The 22,420-nt window shown below is 38.3% G+C and overlaps 1 protein-coding gene across 6 annotated transcripts; it reads left to right on the top strand.

Annotated features, from left to right (window-relative positions):
* The first annotated feature begins 1,073 nt into the window (after positions 1–1,073).
* On the top strand, positions 1,074–22,171 carry ZHX1 (zinc fingers and homeoboxes 1). Of its 6 annotated transcripts, none has more exons than XM_023648917.2 (5): positions 1,075–1,472; positions 6,193–6,306; positions 10,490–10,537; positions 14,901–17,753; positions 20,274–22,171. In XM_023648917.2, exon 4 carries the CDS (start codon positions 15,129–15,131, stop codon positions 17,748–17,750), a length of 2,622 nt encoding a protein of 873 aa, XP_023504685.1. In that variant the 5' UTR covers positions 1,075–1,472; positions 6,193–6,306; positions 10,490–10,537; positions 14,901–15,128; the 3' UTR covers positions 17,751–17,753; positions 20,274–22,171. The 6 variants fall into 6 exon arrangements, with proteins under 6 accessions (XP_023504683.1, XP_023504685.1, XP_070077893.1 ...); XM_070221792.1 differs by lacking the exons at positions 1,075–1,472; positions 10,490–10,537 and adding exons at positions 1,672–1,772; positions 2,150–2,394; XM_070221793.1 differs by lacking the exon at positions 1,075–1,472 and adding an exon at positions 2,150–2,394.
* Positions 22,172–22,420: the final 249 nt, after the last annotated feature.

Genomic DNA, 22,420 nt, shown 5'->3' with positions numbered 1-22,420 from the left:
TGTTGTAAATACAGAGTGTTGAGTATGGCAGGAGCGAACACCTCTGCTTATAAGATCATTAAGCTTTGCTCGATTCTGCTTCCACAAGTTCTGGGATTCTAAGACGAAACATACAAATAAAAACAAGCTGGTGTACGTTGATTTCAACGATCAGGCTTTCTCTGTAAGCAACTGCATATTTTAGGATTAACGTGGCTCAGTGGAGCGCTGAGTCGAAGCACAGCGGGTCCGTGACTGCGGTGGGGACTGAACATCAAGGCACCACGCTCTCACACGTCCAGGCCCGTGACTCTACTACTCTACTGTGCTGAGTAGCTTGGATGGTGCGTGGTTTCTCTTGGCTTTGGTTTGCACTTTTCTTCATCCAAAAAATGACGTGGGTGGTGGAGGGAAGGGGAGGTGGGAGGGGCAGTGACGCCGTCCCCGAAGCCCGGGTCCGCAGCTGGCCCCCTCTGCGGGGCTGGGTTCACACTGAAGCTGTCTGGATTTAGGGACCACGGCTTGAAAAGAAAGCCCTCCAGAAAAGCGAGTCGTGAGGGGGGAAAGGAGGATTTTCAGAGAGCAGAGGGACCCGAGGGTGGCTCCGTCTAGCACGGTGGTTCCAAGCGAGGTTGAACTTTTAGTGTCAGCGGGTGGAGCTGCGGCTTGTGCTGGAATCGGGACCGGAGGCAAGAAGAGGCGGGGCGGCGGTTGACAGGAGGTGGGGCTTCGGGCTAGAATCGAGACGGGCCTCGGGGAGGCGGGGCTTCTATTGACAGTGGGCGGGGGCTCCGCGGAGAGGAGGCGGGGCTTGGATAGTACCGCCGCGGGGAGATGGGGCTGACGATAACGAGGGGGGTTTCTAGCGATCCGGCAGCAACACGAGGCAGACGGAGAGCCCAGAGGGCGGGGCCACAGCTGACAGCAGGCGGGGCTGCCTTCTGGATGGACCTGAGTGAAGACCAGACTTCAATCGATAGAGGGCGGAGCTATCCCCGGCAAGGGGCGGGGCCGCCTCGAACCTGGAGAAGGCGGGGCTTCTGTTGACAGAGGGCGGGGCTTAGGCAGACTGGGGCGGGGCTTCTGTTGACAGAGGGGCGGGGCGGCTCCCTACCTCCCGCCGTGCGCCACTCAGGCGGGTAGAGGCCCGGGTCGAACCCTAGCTGAGCAGCGGGGGCCCGGATCGCGGAGCCAGGCGCGGAGAGGGGTGGGGGCGCGCGGAGGGCGCGCGCGCGGAGGGCCCCGCCTCGGCCGGCTCTTCCCTCCCCCTCCCCGCCCCCGGTCGGCCGCTGGGGCGCGCGCCTCGCCTCGCACCCCCACCCCGACCCTCCAAGCTCCGCGGGGCCCGCCGAGCCGCAGAGGCCGTGTGCCGGCCCGCTGAGCGGTTCCGGGGGTAGGGTTCACAGGTCAGAGTTGACTCCCTGAAAAGTGCAGCCGGTTTGAAATGCAAGATGGCGGCGGCGGGGCGCTGAGAGGCGCGGCGGCCCCTGCAGGTAGCGGCGCGAGCCGGCTCCGCGACAAGCGGGCCGGGGCACCCCGGGACTGCGGGTGGGATCCGGCGGCGCGGAGCCCGCGGCGGGCGCGGCGGGCCGGACGGAGGAGGGCAGCCCCGGGGCAGAGACTCGGGGGCTGGGCGCTCGCCGCGGCGGGTGGCGGGGCGGACCGGCGCGGGGCGTCCGAGGGGGAGGGACCGGGCCTGCCTGGGCCGGGAGCCGCCGCCGGGGGACTGACCCTGCGCCGCCTTCGCGCTCCCGGGGTCTCTGCGGCCGTGGAAGGAGCTGGGGGTGGGCTCTGTAAGGGAAATTTCAGCCCGCCTGCTGAAACTGAGCAACTTGGGATTGTTGGGGGAGCGCAGACTGCTCTCCCTGGGGGCGGACGCCTTAGGGATGGAGGACCCCCGCAGGGTTGAGGGTCCTAGGGGAGGACCCCCGCGAGCTCTGCCCTGCGGGGCGTGTGGCCGCTTCGGGACTGTCTCCCTGAGAGTCAGGAGAGATTCTCTTGCTGGAGCTGGGCACCCTGGCATTGGGCTCGAAGCCCCGGGAAACCCTGGGTGGGGGGGAGGCCGTACCCCACTTCAGGGAAGCCTGGGCACCCACTTCGGGACCAGGACGTACCCCGACTTTGGGGCAAGACTCAGAGTTGAGTCCTTAAGAATTCTGTTACGTTTTAGGGAAGCCCTGGGACTTCGGGAGAAGTTAATTAAAGAGAATGGAAATGTTCTCCAGCCCTTCCAGGAGGGAGACAGGGAGGCTGACCAGGGACTCCTCCAAACCTTAGGGCCTAAAGGGAGCAGTCTCCTCATGCTTGCGGGGAATGGAGGGCTGGGAAGGAGATGTGAGAGGACGGGGCTCTAAGGGCAGGAAAGAAGAACCCTGGCGGATACCCTTTGCCTGTGTATTTACACCGAAGTTCTAGGTAAAGGGACTTGAAATTCTTTGTTTCAACACGTCTCTCCTCTGTGGGGAACAGTAAGGAAAGGGCAAAACCCCGGAGCAGGAAAAGCTTCCATTTGATATCCTTAGGTTGGGTTAGAGAAGGATCAAGCTATGGCAAGGCTTCAGTGGGAGACTCTGGGTGGGAGAATTAGGAAGCGGGAAAGGAGATGGATAGAGGAGGAATATAGGAAAGAGGTTGGGCAGGGCGGGAATTCCACAGCGCTTTTCTGTCATTTCACTCCAGCTCTAAAGAAACACGGGAGGAGAGGCTAATCTTTGCACGGGGTGGGGGTCGGGGCATGTGTAAGGGTAGGCTAATTGATAGAGGATTTGTAATGTGATTAGGTTGGGGTTCCATGTAACTTAAAAGAAGCAGCAGTTCTCTTGGAGGTTAAGAGGATAGCAGAAAAGGGAAAATCACAGGATTGGGAAAGAGAGTGGTTTACAGTTAGGGAGGAAGAAGCTGCTTTCCCCCAGGAATAGTGACTGTTTGTTGGGTTGGCGTGTATGTGTGTCTGTACCTACAGAAGTGCACCTTTAGATTTTTTGGTATTGGTCATTATTTCTCAGTCTTTGTCTGAAAGCTTCAACTGGTGTTATATGGAGCTACGTGAATTATTCTTGCTTCTGAAAAATTACCCTGAAAAAGTCGTTTGTTTTTATGCCAACAGTGAGGATGAACAGGAATTAATTCTAACAGGGATATTGGCCCTGTCTGGGCATAGAGTTTTTTATTTCTTAAGTAGCAATTCTGACTCTTGATTTTAAGCAAAAGAAATGTGAGTGCTGCCAAAGACAATAATGCGCTAACAGGATGTTAAAGAAAAAAAGGCTTTTGTGAATATTTTTTCCCCTTAGTTTTTCTCTCCTTGCTCTCTAAGCATTTCAGGGCTAAGCAGACTAATTTTATGCAAAATAAAATGTAAAATCTTGGGTCCTTTCAATATATAAGTGATAGCATTTCATTTACCAATGAATCTTTTCATAGGAGAACCTTTTCAAATGCTTTATTTGGTGACCATGATTAAAATGAGAAAAAAAGAATTAAAGTAAGACTTGGGTAACTGATGACAGCTATGATTCATACAGATTTCTTGAACCATTCTAGTTTTTTCAAAGAGAACTTTAACGTCTTCGATGGAAATGTTTGGAAAAACACATTTTAAGTATAAACTAGTTTAGAGCTGCGCATTTGGAACATTATTATACATGTGTGCTGTTCTTTGGTTTCTGTAAAGTGTGCGTAGCTCTGGTTTTATATTCAGTTCTGAACAGATTAGGCTGCGTGAACTGGAGTGGCGTTGACGCCAGATGGTTTGAAAATATGCTAAGGCTGAAAACCTGACTGTGCGTGTGCTGGTGAGCACTCATTAGTGGATAGATGTCCTTCCCTTATAGCCAGCTTATTATTTTACTGGATTCGGAGGACAGTTTATGAATGATGTAGCAACTATTTGACCTTTAGTGACACTTGTTTTATAAGTTTTTTTTTCAATAAATGTGAATGAAATTTGACAATTATTTTATTAATGAACTTAATAGCATAGACGGCAGTTCATTTTGGAGAATCTCTCTCTTTTGTATTATATTTCACATTAAAACTGAAAGGTGATGTTATGATGTATTATAAATTTTCTTTCTTGTAATGTTCATTGGGCACAAAAATGTGATCTTTGGGACTTAGTTTGCTTTAAATTATGCCTTTATACTTAAATGGAAGTACTCGTAAGATTACTAAAATGATTACAAATGTAGCTGAAGAAATAGCCTTTTTATGTACATTGCAGCATTGTGGATTTGGGCTCAAAAGACTATTTATTTGAATATTAACAGTGTTGAAAGTTCATTGCCTGAGCTAGTTTTTAATCTAATATCATAGTCAATAAATTCAGGGAGGCGTTTGGGAACATCTGTTTCACTGTTTATGGGAATAGCCAGTATAGCACATTCACTTTTACATCTCATTTTTTTCTAACTTAAAATCATTTTAAATCATTCGATGTAATTTCAAAAGTAAGTTAAATTACACTTCTTTGAAGGGAAAAAACTATGATACTAGCCACTGAATAATAGCCAGTGTTGCCATAATATTACTGAAATATTTTATTGTGTCCTTGTTGTTCTGATATGTTTGTAGTCGCCAGCAACCAGATTTACATGCCTGAAGCTGCTGATTTAGATTACTAATGTGGATATACTTTTGAGTTTTACATTTTGGAGATCTGTATTTTAGAGTCAATTTTTAAAGTAAATATGTAGTTGTCAGATTTTGGACTCATCTGTTTTATTATATGATGTATATGGTTGAGGTGTCTCCTTTAACTTTTGAAGTTCACTCTCATCCTAAATGTTAGAAAGATACTTGGAATTAGAGAGAAGCGTTCTAATGTAATCCCAGTATCAGGACCTGACAAACCGCCGGGCAACCATGCTTGTCGTCCAGAAGTACTGAGGAGCTCTTCATCGCTCCTCTCGCTGCCTCGTGCCTTTGCATGTCTCGGCAGTTCTCCTCTAGAGACTCCCTTTCGGTAAAACATCTTGCAATTGCTGTGTGATTTAAGAATGGATTCAAATAGGTTACCAATTTCCTACAATATTAATAATTCATTTTGGAAAATAACCGCCCCTCTTTGGCAGCTGTTTCCTAGCTTCTCTTCTAGTCTGCATCCTGTAGATGGATGACTAAGGAGTGGCTGAACAAGGAGATACCAGGAAATGAAATTGTAGAACCCCAGGCTGCAGAGATCACAGGCTGCGCGCTGGGCCTACCAGGAAAATGCTCTTTTGCTTTTCATGAAAATAGTGTAACTGTTCAGCCTAAGCTTTAACGTAACCTAGAAGTATTTTACTAAAGAACTGGTGTATTTGCATTATTTCTTGACTTAAAAGGGATCTTCATAAACTTGTATGTAATAGTAGCAGGAATCAAAGGATAAAGTATTGGAAGGAAATCATTTTCCTTAATATTCATTCACTGTGGTTTACAGAGTTTCAGCACTTAAAGAATAACGACAAAAACGTTTCAACCCTTCAAAAGCATTATTTACTGTTATTTAGTAAGAGAAGCAGTTATAGTTTTTATTAAATTTTCCTGATTGGTTTAACTACTCTAAGTAATATACCATATTTTTGGACACACATCTGAGTTTTCAGAGAATGCTTTTCAGTCTGATTGTACAGTTGAATGCTTCACGAGGCACTGACTGAGAGCCATTGGTAGTAGCTTTCTTGCAAAAACAAACCAGTTAAACACCAGTCGTTCTGTTGGATCCTGCATGTTTGGGGCAGAGGATCGCTAGTTTATTTGAGTAGTAGTGGCTTGTGGCCAGCCTTAATAATCTGCTCCATTCCAATTAATACAAAGTGAATTAGGATACAAATATCAGTAGGTTTATGTATAAACACATACCTCCTCCTAGCTCTTCATTTATCTAAGTTGTCTTTCAAAACTTTTGTGTGCTAATTTTTTAACAACTCCCAATTTCTTCATCTCAGCTGTCATATTACAGCCTGTATATATTTACCTTTGGAAAATTTTTATTGAAAATAGTATAATAGTGACTTGGCTGTTTGATATAATATAAATAGAACTTTTTAGAGTGTAGTTTTCAATTTTGTGTTTCTTACTAACATTGAATTCGTCATTTAGAGATTCTTTTAAAATTTCTGTGAGGAAATTTAAAATTACATTTATTTTTAAAAGCCAAGACATAAACTTTAAACTTTCCTAAGACTGAATCATATCTAGAATAATAAAGTGATATTACTTTTTTTGTAGGAGATGGCAGATAGATACTTTGGACCTGTTGGTAATGATGGCCTGAGCTAAACACCTCCTAATTTGAAGGGACACCCTTCCATGTCAAAGAAAATGCTGAGGAAGCTGTGGCAAGTATGTGTTTTGTTGTTTTGTTGTGGTAAAACTCAGATAACTGAATGTGCCCATTTAGATGCCATGATACTATATTTGGCTAAAGTTTTAAAAGCTTTTCTTAAAAAAGCAGCAAATATATTCTTAACACTTTTTAAAGAAATGTACTTTCAAACTTTAAAAATATAGGAGTATTGGCTGCTTTAATTTTAAAGGAAACAGCATCATACTTCATAATAAATCTATGTGGTATATTTATAATTGATTTTTCAATTAATATTTGCTGAAATACGCTGTGTGTCAGGCACTGTACCAGGTGCTGTGGTAACTTGTAAACAAGACAAATGAAGGTCGCAAGGGCAGAGAACTTTAGTGTGGGGAAATTGACCTAGAAATTTTATTGGTTTTTTGCCTATATCCAGAAAAATGCTTCAGGACTTACAAGAACAATAAGTCAGAGAAAGGCAAAAATATATGATTTTACTCATATGTGGAAGACACACACATAGATAAGGAGAACAGATTAGTGGTTACAGAGGAGAAGTGGGTAGGAGGAGGATGAGGGCAAAGGGGCACATATGTATGGTGATAGATAAAAACTGGGCTGTTAGTGGTGAACATGATGCAGTCAATACAGAAACTCAAATATAGTGATGTACACCGGAAATTTACACAATGTTGTAAGCCAAAATGACCCCAATAAAATAATTTTTCAAAAGACCTCTAAGAACAATTCCTGAAAATATATTTTCAATATGTAGCCTACTAATGATCATTAATTATAATTATAAAAATTAGGATATTAATAATTAAATACTTTGATTTAGATTAAGCATATCAATAAGTATTTGAATGTATTTGTACATTATTACTTTTATATTTTATTTACCTGATATAAATTGGCTTTTATAAGAAGCATTAGATAACATACTATACTGTTTGAAATATTTATACTTTAGTCCAATAGTTATTTTAGATGATTCCAGAAAGCACTAGGAAAGATTCCATAACCATTAATGTGGTAGTTCACTTTCATTTTTAAAAAATTCATAAAGTCCTTACAAGTTGACATTACCAATACTAATTACTGTTATCTTTCAAGGTGTTTTTAAAAATTGAATGATTATATCCTGAGTGAAATAGGTAACAGTTACTTTATTTTATAAATGGGGAAGATAAGGGACAGATGAATGGGTTTTCAGCCTCTCAGTGATAATCTCACTTGGAATCCGAATAGCATTCTCATGTTAGACTGTCTGTGAAAGACTTAACACACCTCCTTGAGAAGAGTAAGGGAAAACTATTTTTGGTATAAAATTACTTTGGATCATACTCACAAACTTTAGTAACAAAGATTTCATTATAGTGCTAGTTTATATGTCATCTCAATATGTTACATCCGTGCCAGCAGAAGATAGAAAACCAGGATGTTAGTGTCTTAGAGACCTTTCAAAAAGACACTTTACTCCTCAAATCTGGGGTCAGAGCTTTCCAGGAGAAATCTGTCCAGCTTGGATTCTCCTTTTAATCTATAGCGGCATTAAGAATGGCTCTCTCAGGTGGAAAAAAACAGGTAGAGGGGACAGAGTTTCTAAACCTTTAAGCCTTAATTAGCATCAGCAAAGGGATCTTCTGAAATTAGATTATCTTTGGCCACACTTTCTTAGATGCTTTCATTTTGATCACATTCACTCCTGTCTATATTCACCTTAATCCTTGAATTTTGATTGTTTTGAGACCATCTTGGCAATCTTCTTGAGATTTATCTCTTAGGCAGTAATTCTAGGTTACTGTCATTTTTAGAAACATTTGTTGTGGGTACAAATTTGGGTTGTCAGTTTCTCATTTAATTTTTTTTTTTTAAGAACTTGACTATTGGATATTTCTAAATATTTTTACATTTTAGCTTTGAAAATGCCTCAAGTATGTAAAGGCCAAAATGTTTTGTGTTTTTTTTTAATTAAAAAAAGTATCCTCTTGGACACTTTTCTTTTTTTTAGCATGGTAGTCTTTGTTTTCCTTTGACTCCATTATTCTTTGTTCCTACTGTTATTTCAGCCATTCTGTGATTTTGGTGGATTTGTAGCTCTTAGTTTGAATACAAACATGTAAAAATAAGTATTTTCAGCTGGCTAAACAGAACTCTGACTCAGAGAGAAGTGAAACTAAATAGAATACAGTCCTAAAACTTCTCAGTATAGGTATGAATACATATTCCAAAGAATTCTTAGTTTGTATGTTTTAGCTACCCTAAATTAAAATTAAATTATAGTTATCTTCTAAGTGTTCTTATTTGACCCAGAATTGGTATAAAAAACAAAGCTTGTTTTTATGCACATAAAATCTTCCAAAATAACATGCTTTTGTGGCTAACTAGGCCAATAAACTTATCTGTTAATTATTTAATTTGAAGTACAAGACAGTGAAAAAAATAGAAGCTTGGAAATTCAGTGTAATTATGGTTCTGCTTAACTATAAAGTTTTTTAGACTTTTTTAAAGTACTAAGCATAGAATTTGAAACAATTCGCTAACTTTTTATAGTATATTACCTTGAGAGCTTATTTTTTAATCTCTTTAAAAATCTCGACACCATTAAAGTATAGTTTTCTCATGGAACAGAGAAATAAGGATTCTAGGTTCAAATTTGCATTTGCTGTTTTTACAAGAACTATGCCCTTTTCTTTTAATTTCACTGCAGGACTAATTCTTTGAATGAATGTATCTCCTTTGTTTCATTTTTATGTAGTCCACAAATTTAGATATACACTATTCATACATGAGACTGGTTTGGTACAACAGAATTATAGATGTTGGTAAATATTTGTTGAACATTCATGCTATATTTTAATAAACAGAATGTTATATATTTGAGGATTTTTAATATTCTAATGACTAAGGTAATTTTATTGGTAAGGATTTGACCATTGAAAGTAGTCTCCTGTAAAGCAAGCACAGTTGCCCTTTGTAGCACCACTATAAATGAATGTTTAATGAGTGAAATGTATGTTATAATACACAATACAGATATATTTTAAAGATTTGTTTTTCAGCAAATATCATTGGGACCTTGATAGGCACTGTTTGGGGCCCTGGGAATATAGTGGATAGCTAAACAGACATTCTTTCTGACCATGTAAAACTGCTCCAAATTTTTATACTGTGTTAAGATAAATTTTACTTTCATTAAATACTTTTCTGTATAGAAATTTTGTTGTAATTATTTTGATGAGTTAAGAATCATGAATTGATTAAGGAACATCCCACCCTCAGGAGAAAAACCAGGATGCAGATAGAACTATGGAAAGTGGGTTGGCCCAGATCTGCTCCCTGGAGATTGTGCTCTTGAGGGCTGTTAGGACCAGTCTGACTTCTCAGACCGCGGGGCAGCAGCTCCAAAAACTGTCTGGAAAACACCTGAATGCTATACACACTCAGGGATTCCTGCTCCCCCTGAGAAAACCTTTATGTAGCACATGTTTTTGCCTTAAAAATAGACAGTAAACTTTGTTTCCAGCTTGAGACAAATGACCATAGAAATATTTGTCTATTTGCAATTTTAAGGTCTTGAAACTATTGTTTGTTGTATTTTTTTTTAATTTTTATTTTTTGCTGAGGAAGATTCACCCCGAGCCAACATCCACTGCCAATCTTCCTCTTTTTGTATGTGAGCCACCACCACAGCATGGTCACTGACAGACAAGTGGTGTAGGTCTTTGCCCGGGAACCAAACTGAGTGTACTGAACTTAACCACTAGGCCACCAGGGCTGGCCCATGTTTGTTATATTTTAAAATAAAGCAATGTTACAATAATACTAAAGAAAACTTTTAAATACCACCCCCATAATGTCATGTGAAAATTTCACTTTTTTATATTCTCATGTAGTCTTTGTCCACATGCATACATATTTTCCCATGGTTATTTTATAATTAATATGCAAATTTTGCTCTGATTTAAAAGTTAAATAAAAATTTAACAGTAAATGGATATTTTCCATATTCCTTAATTACTCTTTTGATTATCATTTTTAATGGCAGTATAACAATTAACTGATTTGATCAATTTTTTAAAAAAATATTTCTTTACTGAAAAGTTAACTGAAAATAGTTTTCAAAAGTAATTATATTTACCATGCTGGCTGCATTTAGAGCATAATTTTTTCTTTTATTTGGCAGACTTCACTTTAATTGTGTTTTAATTGCAGAGCACCTGGCTACTCAGTTGTGCAACTGAACTCTAACCTCTTTTACAGGTAAATAGTACAAGATTCCCCAAATTGATTTTGAGCCCTGTTTTTAGTTGACCTTCAAAAAGAGGATGAGATGCCTGTCAGCTAATAGTGATTTCTCTATGGCAATTTTCCTGTCCCAGCCCCATTGCACTTTAATGACAAAAGGAGATGAATTGGAACCATACCATAGAAATTCTTATTCTCTATTTTTATCCCTTCTGCTTTTTCATTCAATTTGTGTGCCTTGTCAGCTGATTAAATTGCTTGAGAGAAAGAAAGGGAAAGAGAAAAAGAATACTACTAAATAAATGGTATTTCTTCATCCCTCAAAAGAATTTTTCAGGGAAAGTAGCATTTTTAATGGAAAATAGCATTAATTAGGCACCTACTGTTTATCAGAGTGTGTGAAGCATTTTTATTTGATCAGCTTCTGAGGTAGATACCACTATTCTTATTTTCTCCAGGGCAGCCTTCTCTGCTTCTTTTCTCGAAGCCTCCTGCAATGTGCTGATAGTGTTCCTGATACTTCCTCTCTCATTGTGTTGATCATAGTTATTCTAAGTAATTGCTTACTGCCTGTTTTCCTTGGTCGACTGCTAGTATCTGGCAGACCAGAGACAATCTGTCTTGGTCACTGCTGTATCTCTAGTGCCTAACACAGTGCCTGGCACATGGTTGACATTCAGCAAACAGTTAGTGAGTGAATTTGTTGAATTGAAGAATCTTGGTTTTATAGGTGAGAAAACTGAAGTTGATATTGAGTAACTTTTCCAGTCACCTAACTACTAAGTGACAGAAGAGACTCCAAAAACCTATGGTTTTACCCTAAACCACAACGCCTCTGTGAATTTATTCCTTTGGGCTTGGATTTCTTCCTTCATAAAAATGGGACAATTGTACTGAGGTCTTTGCTTCCCCCAAATTAGGACTTTATAATAAGTACCCTGCGGATGCCTTTGTTTGTGCTTCGGTCTATTTTTAGGCTATATACATTATAAAATTGAGCCATTGGACCAAATCTTGAGGCTTTTTTGGTAATTCTCAGTCTCCCTTTAGAAATATGTTAAATAATATACTCACTCTGGTTTTGTTAGCTAAATGTGAGCAGTTTGAGGAGTAAAGAGGAAAGAGTATTTCTCCAACCTGTGTAGTTGGGTATAGAAGTAACCTGAGGTTGAGGTGATCTGTAATACCCAAGGTAATCAGATTTTTGGTCTTTTGCATTACTGAAGACTTTTTTTTGAAGTATCTCTTTTAAGTAGCTTATATATATATTGCCAAGACCAATGCTTTCAAAGGAAAAAGCACAATTGTGCATATACATCATTAGATTGTAATACAGCATATGAGTATTTTGTAATTTTTATGACTTTAGCAAAAAAATTTGTTTTTCAAATTTGTTTATATCTGCTTAAATGCTTACGAACTGACCATTCTGAGCTAGTGAACTATATGGAAGAGAAATAAAAGTAATAATTTGGTAGCACATTCCTATTTTTATGCTAGATAAGATAAAAAATAAGAAGTTTAAGCCAAGAGCTAGAATAATAAAGGGAGCTTAGCTCCTCAAGTGTCTCTTCTGTATCTCTTATTGGTACTGGCTACTCTGTTCTACCCCTGCGTGCCCCAGTCCTGCCTAATACACTGAAATAACCTGAAAGGACACATTAAATTCTCTTTAGATTTGTTTTCAAATTTCATGGCTTGGCGGTGGGAAGCTGGGAAGGATTTCTGATAGAACTGATATATTGTCTTGAAAGTGTTTAATGTTTTTAAGGCAAAGGCTTTCAAACACATCTCGGAACCCATCAGAGGTGGAAGTAGGGATTGTGGGATCCATAGGATGGGGTCACGAAGTAGTTTAGCCTCTCTACTTCTCTAGCCAGACAGCTACTCTTTTATCTGTTTAGCACTGGGGCCTCTCATAGAATTTTGTTTGAAGAAAGGGCTCCCCTGCTTACAGCAAAAAGTTTGAAACCACCACTTCAAGGAAAGGTAAAACTACCACTTCAAGGAAAGGTAAAACCCCCCTATCTTTGACCTTTGGTTATTAGTATACACCAATTAAATATAATCTCTTTGAGATTCTAGGAGAATAACAGTCACAAAATTGTTTACTCCCTGGCCTTTCAACAGTTCTCCTTCACTTTCAAAAATGTGGGTGCTCCTCATTTGCTACTCTGCCACTTACTTAAAGCTGTTTGAGGAATTCCCTGTTTCTAATGACAAAAAATGATCAAACAGCTATGCTGACTCTTGAATAAAACAGTGGCATCCCCTATTGAATTGAATAGGAGAGATTGCCTTACCTTAGCTTATATGATTTAGTTAAGAAATGGTTTTAAATTTCAGTGATTTCCTTATAGTCCCTTAGAAATCAAAGGAATTTTATAGAAAGAAAGAATGACACCTTTGACAGTTGGGATTTGGTCTGTTGATTCTACTATTATTAGTAAGCCGATGCTCTTTATTTTATACTATGGGAAATCAGGGAACAAGGGACATTCAGTCCAACTTTCCATCTGTTGCTTGGATCCATCAAATGGATATGTAGTATGTATTTGAATAATCCTGGGGAGGGGATCTTACCCCTTCGAAGGTAGGGCATTCTCTCTTTGGACAGCTGTTTCCTAAGAATGTTTCTCCCTTTACTGAGTCAATGCGTCTCCTCACAGAGACCTAGTTTTGCTTTATAATCTTTGAAGCAAACTTTTCCTCTTCAGTTCAGCTAGGAGAAGGATTATGCTGGTAAATAATAATTTGTGGTAGAGAATAAGTGAGACCACTTATTTTATTCATTTTCATTTCATTTAGACTTCAGAAGCACACCAACTTTAACTGCTTTCACATCAACATTTTATTTTAAATATTTGGGGTACAACATTATTAAAATATATTTGTATAAACATAATTCACTTTTTCTTGATGATTTAAGGTCATTCTTGTAAATTTCAGCTAATGTTCTCTATGGTGATTCCCTCAGGGCAGGCTGAGTTTTGTAAAACTGCTTTTCTCTTCATTCTAGTTTAAGTTAATAAACATGTAGTGAGTCCCTACTTCTAGGCTTCTTGTATGCAAAGCAGATACAGAAATGAATGAGAAGTCAGCCTAAATAGCTCAGCTGGAAGAGTGTTAGATTGAAGAAATAAAGATTCTTCGTTCAATCCAGTTTCAGGAGCTTTGTTATATCTCAATAAAGCTATTACTTAAAAAAAAAAAGATTACCATCAATATGAAGTCTTATTTAACATATTTTTTATTTTACAGTTTATTCTGTGAATTTCCAGTTATAATTAAATATACAAATATTTTCCTATGTATTCACCAATCTTATTAATAAACAGGTAGAATGATTAAAAAAAAACAGAGAGAGAGAGAAGAAAAAGAATGAGGCACACACTTGTAATAAGGAGACCAGGAGTGTGGATAGGTTGCAATTCAGAAATCTCACATTGCTCTGCCACAATATATGGAAGTGCTGGGCTGGAAAATAAACTGGGGAAGAGGTTAGGCCAAGTTAAATGGAGAAAGTGATCTATAGGACAGACAGAAAGATCATCACACCCAGTGCACAAACCAGTGTCCCGGCATAAGGGACGGCCTGCATTGAGTGTGCCTAGAACAGCAAAGTTTCTACTGATGCTGAAGCCTAAGGAAATAGGACTCAGGAGAGAGATGGCAGGAAGAAAGTGAGGTCAGGGTCAGCGTGTGAAGGGAACTACATAGCCTTAAGGAGTTTGGAGTATTCTTTCAGCCTTGGGGACCCATCATAAACTTTAAGTCAGGAGACTGATATGAGTAGATATATTTTATAAATTCTGGTAGCATTGTAGAGAATGATTAAGAATAATGTTTCTGAAACTTCGATCATTCGTATCCCACCTTTGCTGCTTTTGCCATACTTGGGCATGCTTTTGGGATGATGAGGCAGACCAGTAGGAAGAAGAGGGCGTAACTGATGGGACTGAATTTCTTATACACTTAACAGCCATATGACTGAGTATATGTGACTGCTTTTTAGAGTTTTAAAGTTCCTCCCTTTTTAACAGATTATCATTTCACATTGATAATAGCGTGCCTGCCAAAGCAGTCTCTTTCCCCCACTTCCCTTCCAATATATAGCTGCCTGGAAATCCAAATAAACAAGTCTAGGGGCTGACCCATGAGGACAGGACATGCCCTTTAGTGAACTGGCTTGGAGACATCTATTTTGATCCTTAGAGGACTTGTTTCCTGGTTCTTGTCTTATTCTAGATCTTTATAACTGAGATATCCAACAACTTCATATAAGTGAAATATAACTGTAATTTGTTTAAAGATTACACTTTTCAAAAAGTGTAAAAGATCACTCATTTAAAAACATTTTATATTTATTTTAATGTAGGTGATTGGCGTTATACTTCAAATATTTCAGCAGTTCAGCAGTATTTTATCTGCCAACAACAAGCTCTTTACTTGATTGCACCATGAAAAAGCTGCTAATGAGACTTGTTGAGCACAAAAATGGACTTGAAGAACCAAAAGCCATTGTTTTCAAATGAAGAATACTGAACAGTTTTAAGCTTCAATGTTTTTTAATAATCACCACTGAGATTTTCCCCATAACATCAGAATGGCAAGCAGGCGAAAATCAACAACACCCTGCATGGTCCTTGCCAGTGAACAAGATCCAGACCTCGAGTTGGTGTCAGATTTGGATGAAGGTCCTCCTGTACTTACACCTGTAGAAAATACCAGAGCAGAGAGTATCTCAAGTGACGAAGAAGTTCATGAATCTGTGGATTCTGACAATCAGCAAAATAAAAAAGTTGAAGGTGGCTATGAATGTAAATATTGTACTTTTCAGACTCCAGATCTAAATATGTTTACTTTTCATGTGGATTCAGAACATCCCAATGTTGTGCTAAATTCATCCTATGTTTGTGTTGAATGCAATTTTCTTACCAAAAGGTATGATGCACTTTCTGAGCATAATCTGAAATACCACCCAGGAGAAGAGAATTTTAAGTTGACTATGGTGAAACGAAATAACCAGACAATCTTTGAACAAACAATAAATGATCTGACTTTTGATGGTAGTTTTGTTAAAGAGGAGAATTCAGAGCAAGGAGAATCTACAGAAGTTTCTTCTTCAGGAATATCTATCAGTAAAACTCCTATCATGAAAATGATGAAAAATAAAGTGGAGAACAAACGGATTACAGTTCATCATAACTCAGTTGAGGATGTCCCTGAAGAGAAGGAGAATGAAATCAAACCAGACTGTGAAGAAACTGTGGAAAATCCAAGTTCTTCAGCTTCTGAATCTACTACAAGTACTTCCGTTGTAAACAGAATACACCCAAATACTGCCAGCACAGTCGTGACCCCAGCAGCAGTTCTGCCTGGATTAGCACAGGTGATAACCGCCGTATCAGCTCAGCAAAATTCCAATTTGATCCCCAAAGTCTTAATCCCTGTTAATAGCATTCCTACCTACAATGCTGCATTGGATAACAACCCCCTTTTGCTTAACACCTACAACAAATTCCCTTATCCAACAATGTCAGAAATTACAGTTCTTTCTGCTCAAGCAAAATATACAGAGGAACAGATCAAAATATGGTTTTCAGCCCAACGTTTAAAGCATGGTGTTAGCTGGACTCCCGAGGAAGTAGAGGAGGCAAGAAGAAAACAATTCAATGGAACAGTACACACTGTACCTCAGACCATAACTGTTATTCCTACACACATTTCCACAGGGAGTAATGGTCTACCATCCATTTTACAGACATGCCAAATAGTTGGTCAGCCAGGTCTGGTCCTTACCCAAGTAGCTGGAGCAAACACCTTGCCGGTAACAGCACCGATAGCCTTGACAGTGGCAGGAGTTCCAAATCAAACGAATGTACAGAAAAGTCAGGTACCTGCTGCTCAGCCTGTTGCAGAGACAAAGCCAGCAACAGCAGCAGTTCCAGCCTCCCAGCTTGTCAAGCATGAAACCACACTGGCAAACCCTGATTCATTTGGCATTCGGGCAAAAAAGACTAAAGAGCAACTGGCAGAACTAAAAGTGAGCTACCTTAAAAATCAGTTTCCCCACGATTCAGAAATTATCAGACTTATGAAAATCACAGGGCTGACTAAAGGAGAGATTAAAAAATGGTTCAGTGACACAAGGTACAACCAGAGAAATTCAAAGAGTAATCAGTGCTTACATCTCAACAATGATTCCTCTGCCACTATTATTATAGACTCCAGTGATGAAACCACAGAATCCCCGACTGTTGTTACTTCACAGCATAAACAATCCTGGAATCCTTTTCCCGACTTTACTCCCCAAAAGTTTAAAGAGAAGACTGCAGAGCAACTTCGTGCCCTTCAGGCAAGTTTTCTTAACAGCTCCGTACTTACAGACGAAGAATTAAATAGATTAAGAGCGCAAACCAAACTTACCAGAAGGGAAATTGATGCTTGGTTTACAGAGAAGAAGAAATCAAAAGCTTTAAAGGAAGAGAAAATGGAAATAGATGAAAGTAATGCAGGTAGTTCCAAAGAAGAAGCTGGAGAAACTTCTCCCGGAGATGAATCTGGTGCACCGAAGTCAGGGAGTACAGGCAAGATATGTAAAAAAACGCCAGAGCAGTTGCACATGCTTAAAAGCGCATTTGTCCGAACACAGTGGCCGTCACCAGAAGAGTATGACAAGTTGGCCGAAGAAAGCGGGCTGGCTAGAACAGACATAGTTAGTTGGTTTGGGGACACCCGTTATGCTTGGAAGAATGGAAACTTAAAATGGTACTACTACTATCAAAGTGCCAATTCAAGTAGTCTGAATGGTCTGTCTTCCCTTAGGAGAAGGGGGAGAGGGAGGCCCAAAGGGAGGGGAAGAGGAAGACCCCGAGGCCGGCCCAGAGGAGGCAAGAGAGTGAACAGCTGGGACAGGGGGCCGTCGCTCATCAAGTTTAAAACGGGAACTGCAATACTTAAGGACTATTATCTGAAGCACAAATTTCTCAATGAACAAGACCTTGATGAACTTGTCAACAGATCACATATGGGCTACGAGCAGGTCAGAGAGTGGTTTGCAGAAAGACAGAGGAGATCAGAGTTAGGTATAGAATTATTTGAGGAAAATGAGGAGGAAGATGAAGCTATTGATGATCAGGAAGAGGACGAGGAAGAAACAGATGACAGTGACACTTGGGAACCCCCACGACATGTGAAGCGGAAGCTTTCTAAATCAGATGACTGAAATGTAAGTTTTTAATCTAAGTGTGTATTCATCAACCACATACATTTGTAACAGTCACCTGTAACTGTCATCTTTTGATAGTTTTCTTCTAAAACAGTTTTTCTTTTACCTAATAACAAGATTAGGTGCCACGAGTATAGCCAAGAGATATGTGGTCATCATGTGTAGTCTGATTATTATGATTACAATGTTTATTATGTAGAGTTTAATATTGCTTTAATTATTTTTTATTTGAAATGTTTTTTACTTTATTTTAACGGAAAGTTACCCATTCTCTAAGAAGGGAGATTGGTGGGTAGGGGGACTTCCCAAATACTAAAGATAACTAAAATGTATTTCTTGCAAACCCTCTTCATTAAAGCTTCATTTTTTGCCTGGTTATGGAAAGAATTCAAAAACGAAAATTAAAAAGAAGGGGAAAAGTATACTGAAGGAAAGACCACAGGGGTGAGGATTGCTCAGTTTTAGGAAACTAGGTGAAAATGGGTGTCTTTTTTTATTCATTGTATTGCCCCCCAAACTACTAGATTTTTAACTGGAGTTTAAAATGCTTTATGTATTAAAATTATTCAGTATTTTTTCTATTAAAAGCCAAAGTTCTGTTTTAGGCTTACATATAAATTCATGTTTGCGTAGGTGGCATCTGTTTTTGGAAACTGTGATATAAATTATTTCTGTCTTAGAGATCAAAAGGTAAATAACAGATTTGATAGTAAATTAACTCAACTGCCTGAAATGTCTTTTCATTCTTTGATATAAAACAAACCTGCTACCAGCAGAAATATTGTATTTAGTTAAAAATATATCTCTGTAATCATAAAAGTGCAAGTAAATATGCTTTCAATTTGAAAGATTTGGCATGCTCCTTAAATCTCACTTCTTTTCTAGATTGGATTAATTAAAATTTCACTGTAGTTGCAAATCAGATACCTGATTTGGAGTTAGAACTTCAATTCTTAAGGCTTTTGGAATTCAATAGCATAGTTCTATTGTTTTTTATCCTCTGTTTTGGAGTGTTCCAGGATAAAAGTTTCCTTTTTTGAAAATAATGAAACTGTGTCGTGAAATGTTTGTATGTCTACCAGTAGCGCAAGAGCATCATGTTCTCAGACGTTACTGCAAATGACTGTTTGAAATTAGTGTTTGAGAAGTGTAAGGGAGGAGAGGAGGCAGAGAGCCTCCTTATCATGTGAGCATGTTCACTTATTTCCTTAGCTTTTTGCATCTCTACCCCATCCTCTACTTTTATGCTGTCTTACTCTGTGCAGTATTTCCTTAATTCCCCCATGTCTTCCTCCCTGGTTTTATTTATTTTGTTTTAACAATTATTTATAGAGAGCTTAATATGTACCAGGCACTATTCTTATTGCTTAGCAATCATTTTCCGGGTTTTCTTTTCATCAGCAATTTTTTTTCAGGCTGAAAAACAGATGAAATGAAAAATGCACCTATTTTAGAATAAATCTCACTCCAGGTTATAGAGCATAACGTATCATTGTAGGTCCCAGGAAGTTAAACAGTTGTACAGCTTTAGCCTGAAGCGCAGCCTCCATTTCCCAATGTCAGAAATCTTCACGACAGGCTTTCTTCTGACCTAGATGCATACAGTATTTTTAACAGGCATTTTTTTTTTATTGCTAAACACAAGAATGCACACTCAGCCAAGATTAAATCAACAAATTTGTTGCTGCAATGAATTGTTGTTGTTGTTGTAGTAACCTCTGCAGAGATTTTGTGGGGAACTACAGTCTTCTTAAAATAACATGAACTTTTCTGTACAGTTTAGTTTGACCTTACTTTAAGTCTGTGTGGGTAATTCTTACATATTAATACTGGGATGGATACTATGGTCAGAAACTCACACAAAGCCAGTTACCAAAAAACAGTATCATATATGTTATACATGCATTTTTGTGGTATGTATACAGGCATGTCTTACTTTTAAAATTTGCAGAAGTCTAAAATTATAAAACATTAATTAGCAAGTTATCATTGGATTCACAAAATAATTTTTCATGTTATAAAAGGATTCACCATAAATTTCCTCTAAATAGTTACTTCTCCATTTAATAGTTACTTCTCCAGTCAATTTACAAAAAAGAAAGTAACCAAAACCTTTCCAAAATAGTTATTGCAAAAAGTGAGATCATATATATCTTTTGCACAAGCCAGCCTTATATATAAATAGAAAAAAATATGTCTTTAGATTTCATAGTCTGTTTATTACAAATACTGACAATGAAATATATACTTCCTACTGATAATTTTTTTATAAATTATTACATACAGGTCAAAAACGTCTATCAGCAAATCTGGTCTATGCAGAACAGATACATAGGAGTTGCACAGAAAATCTAGTGCATTATGTAAGATGTATGTGGCTAGTGATCTTGGTGTTAATCGGCAAATACCGAGGATGTATTTCCTTGGCTAATTTATATCATTTTCATTTCTAAAGGTGGTGAACATTAAAATATGATTTTCTTTAAAATTTTAGTTTTTTATTATGTTTTTCTTTTATAGCTGCCTAAAACATTGGAGGAGAATCAATTCTTCAACTCCAGATGCCTGATTTACTGTGAATGGGCCCATTCTTTGATGACACTGAAAACGTTTTGGGGCATACACATTCTCAAAAAATAGGATCCAATACCCAAAAGAAATGGAACTTAATGTTGTGCCAAAGTTAACTACTGCAGTGGCGGAAGTTCTGCAATGTAAATAGAACACTAATTAAAAACAACTTGTAAAAAGTCAAATTTTAATACAGGACATTTTTATTCTGCTATGATGGAGACATTCTGATTCTTAGACTTTCTGAGGGGGTTTAATGACCACTAGAGCTTGTCCTCATACTTTGTCCAGCTTAATACTGTCTATCTAGCAAGATGGGCCTTATTGCCTGTATTCTTTGATATGTAATTAAGCTTATAGCTTTGAGTGACCAAACATTTTACAGAGTAAAAATTGTTAGAAACAGGAAAAAGAAAAACCTGATTTGTTTCTATGTCTTATTTATCAGGCCCTGCACTAAGATTGAAAGTTGTGCATGGGCTTATACAGTTTCAATGTAAGTGAAAAAAAAGCCTGTTGACACATGTTGGAACAATAAGGTTTTCTGGTATTATTAGCCCTTAATGAGTGGATCTTTCACTGAACACATTCATGGATACCACTATGACACTTGTAATAATTTTGTTACTTTTTTCATTAGAAGCTGAATTTGCTTTTTATGAAACTGAAGAAAATCAATACTGAAGAAGGAAAAGAAACTGGCATAATAATTTGGATAGGGTGAAACTCTGAAATAAATATTGTACCAAAAATGTGAAAAAGAATCATGTAGTAAATATATACTTAGTGTTTTCTTACAATCATATGGAAATCAGAAATGTTTGTACAGGTGTCAGATCAGAATTTTCAAGAGTTATCTTTTGGTGAAATTCTACTTTGTGTAACACTTTCAGTGAATAGAGAAAAAATTCTGAACTGATCCTAATGAGTTAAAAGTTAGCTTTTTGCTTCTGAATCACAGGAGTGTTAACTGTTAACTCTTGCCCTTATCAGGAGACCGAAAGCTCATCCTAACTTAGAAACTTTGTAAAGACCGGTGCTGTTCATTCATGTTGAGAAGGACCTTTTCTTTTGTGACTATAGGACCATTTTTCAATATGTGCTTTCTTCATAGAAGAAATGTTCAGTTTAATTAGCTTTGGATTTTAAAATGTTTTTCTGAATGACCAGAAGTAGTGGGCTTGGCCAGTTTATTCTATCTAATTTAATGAATAGTAAACATTAAGCTCTTGTTTTTACTTAAATGTTTGTCGGCTAATGAAAATGTTATGAAGAAGCCTTGAATATGCATGCTGCTTTCATTTTTATAAGCTTTTTATTTTTTAACTATAGCTTTATTAGCAATTCCAAAATGCTGCAATTTAGCTGATTTCTTCACTCCGACAGCTGGCTTTGTGGGTGGCTTTTTCATACTACTGTTAACATTTTTTAAACGAAGCAATGTAAAGACTAACAATTTAATGCACTAAACTGTTCTTTCTTTTACACGTTTAAAAACTTCTTAAAGCACTCTGTATTATAATGATTAAATTGCTCCCTTTTTTAAACCATTGCTAATGTGGTCTGAGTTTTGTTTGACAATTTTAATGTTTTCAAAATTTGAAATGTCAAGTATTGGAAATGAAGCCTTTGAATATATTTATATTATGTTTCCCTTGCGATCTGTTAATTTTGTATAGCAGTCAATAACTGTTAGTAATTTTCCCCATCTCTTTTATACGCTTGGCACTTAATTCTGCTCTGATGTTGGCTAGCTTTTAAATATATTTATTTGACAGAGCAAAAGAACCCTCCTCTCCTGGTTGATGTGTCCTTGAATAGAAAATAAAAGTTAGCAGTGATTAGTAGTTTTCAGTGATTTCTTTTCCATGTTATTAACTGAGTTTTTAAAAAATTATGGTAAACTATACATAACAAAATTGTCAATTATATACATTTTTAAGTGTACAATTCAATGGCATTAATTATATTCACAATGTTCGGCAACTGTCACCGTTTCCAAAACTTTTTCATCATCCCAAACAGACACTCTGTAACCATTCGGCAATAACTCCCCATTTCCCCTTCCCCCAGCCCTTGGTAACCTTCAATCTACA

This window comes from Equus caballus, chromosome 9, assembly GCF_041296265.1.
Source record: "Equus caballus isolate H_3958 breed thoroughbred chromosome 9, TB-T2T, whole genome shotgun sequence".
Taxonomy (NCBI): Eukaryota; Metazoa; Chordata; class Mammalia; order Perissodactyla; family Equidae; genus Equus; species Equus caballus.
Note: the sequence above shows the minus strand (reverse complement) of the source record. Positions and strands in the feature narration are given on the sequence as shown.

Bases quoted from the DNA above. Each gene is read 5' to 3' on its own strand.
- ZHX1 (XM_023648915.2), top strand. From the start codon at position 15,129: ATGGCAAGCAGGCGAAAATCAACAACACCCTGCATGGTCCTTGCCAGT.